The 1,975-nt window shown below is 45.5% G+C and overlaps 1 protein-coding gene across 1 annotated transcript; it reads right to left on the minus strand.

Moving 5' to 3' along the window:
• Positions 1 to 251: 251 nt before the first annotated feature.
• On the minus strand, positions 252 to 1,232 carry LOC149304831 (free fatty acid receptor 3-like). The gene has a single exon (XM_089479443.1). It carries the CDS (start codon positions 1,230 to 1,232, stop codon positions 252 to 254), a length of 981 nt encoding a protein of 326 aa, XP_089335569.1.
• Between the last annotated feature and the right edge of the window lie 743 nt (positions 1,233 to 1,975).

Below are 1,975 nucleotides of genomic sequence, written 5' to 3' on the forward strand. Positions count from 1 at the left end.
TTCCAGCCCCAGAAAATCTCCTTTCCAAATATTGCCAGGTTTCATGAATCAAAGGATGAGAAATCTGGCTATGGTTCCTCAAGCCAGTGAGGGAAAATCATTCGATAGATGCTCAGGAATTCTCTCTCCTTTTGAACAAAAAATTGCAGTTCTAACATCATACATGACTTGAGAGGTTCCTTTCTGGAGGAAACTCACTGTCCATTTGGCCTACTCAGAATGAATTAGGAAGTTCCCATAGAGATGGGAGGTCATAGTCTGGAAGAGCAAACTGACTCCTGAGGACTTGGCCTCCTCGGGCTTTGAGTCCCTCTGCCAAAGAGCTTACGGATCAAAGGAGGCAAAGTAAAGACTCTTTTCACCCGGGTCAGAAAGTCCCAACATGAACGTTGTACAGCAGTAGAAGAGAAGTAGAAGATGATGGGGTCCAAGCTGGCATTGAAGGTGCTGGAAAGCAAGGCTTCATCTCTCCAGTCTGGACTTTGCCACTGGATGAAGCCAACCAAATGGGAGATGTTGTAAGGTGAAAAGCAGATGATGAAAACGGCTAAAGTGGCAGCCACCAATCCCACCGCTCGTTGCTTTTTGCTCCTGTGGATGTGAGCTGAGCAAATCACAATCCGCATAAAGCTAAAATAGCAGAAGCAGGTGATTAAGGAGGGCACCAGGAAAAGGACAATGCCCAGCTCCAGGCGGACCGGGAGCAAGATGGCAAGCTGGTCATCCGTGAAGTTCTTGTAACAGATGTCTCTGGAGCTATTGGCGGGTGGAATATCCTTGGCTGGGTGAAACTCAGTGATGTACACAATGCTGCAGTGCCCCAAACAGCAGGCCCAGAGGCCCAGGCTGGCCACCACCACATAGACCAAATGGCGCTTCATCCTGTAGTGGATGGGATAAGCTGCACCCAGGTATCGCTCCACACTCACTGCTGTGAGAAAAAGGGTACTGGTGTAAATAGTGCTGAAGTAGAGGAGGCCACTGAGCGGGCACAAAACCTCAGGGAGATCCCAGCGGCCCAAAAAATGCTCAGATACCTTGAAGGGCAAAAAAGCCAGGAAGATGAGATCGGAAAGGGTGAGGTTGAAGAGAAGAATACTGTTGGGTGTGGCTTTGGTCTTCAGCTTCTTAAAGAGGGCATGCAAGGCCAGCAAGTTGGTGGGAAAGCCAGTGAGGATGGCAAGCACATAGATGGGAAGATAGGGGCGCCGGAGTTCAGAGGTGGAAGGCATGGTGGACGTTTTTCACCTGTTGGGAGAGAAGACATGCGAGAGACAATTCACGGACTAAAGAAGAAGGGAAGGGGGAAATAAATAGTATGCTCCACATATTCTTCTCACACACTCTGCCCAGATATGTAGAAATATTTTTCTGCTCTCTCTGACATTCCATGGTCCTGTGGCCTTTCCACACTCCTCTCCAAGAGGAGATGAGTCTTGGATAATCTGTGCATTTAAATTAGTGTTTGATGCGGTTTTAATTCTACAGTTAATTGAATATTATTATTTTAATCCAAAACTTTTGTATATTGTTAGCTATATGTGGTTTTCCTTGTATCTCTTGCTATGCTGGAAGTAACTGTTGGGGAACAAGCAATATATAAATGGTTTTTCTATAGCAGAAATTTTCTTACTGGTTCTGCTTAGGGCTAGTGTTTCTGGCCAGAAACATGTGGAATGCCATCAGAGCCTTTCACAGACAGAGAAAGTGAATGGCAGAAATATGGGGTGTCTCTCTCTCTCTCTCTGTGTTAACTTTCCTGTCATTTCAGAGACATTTTGGGAAATGTTTCTGCTGGATGCAGAACTATGATACCCCCCCCCCCCCCATGTGCAATGGAGAAATGGCTTGCAAACATTGGTATAAGACAACTCCTTTTTTGGTTAGTACCAATGACAGAAGGACCATTGAATCAATTATTAAATTGTGAGTTATCTTATTTGTCTGTTTTAATATGACTACTCAGGATTAGAGT

The sequence above is a fragment of the Sceloporus occidentalis genome, unplaced genomic scaffold (assembly GCF_023333645.1).
Source record: "Sceloporus occidentalis isolate IW3139 unplaced genomic scaffold, rSceOcc1.0.p SCAF_13, whole genome shotgun sequence".
Taxonomy (NCBI): Eukaryota; Metazoa; Chordata; class Lepidosauria; order Squamata; family Phrynosomatidae; genus Sceloporus; species Sceloporus occidentalis.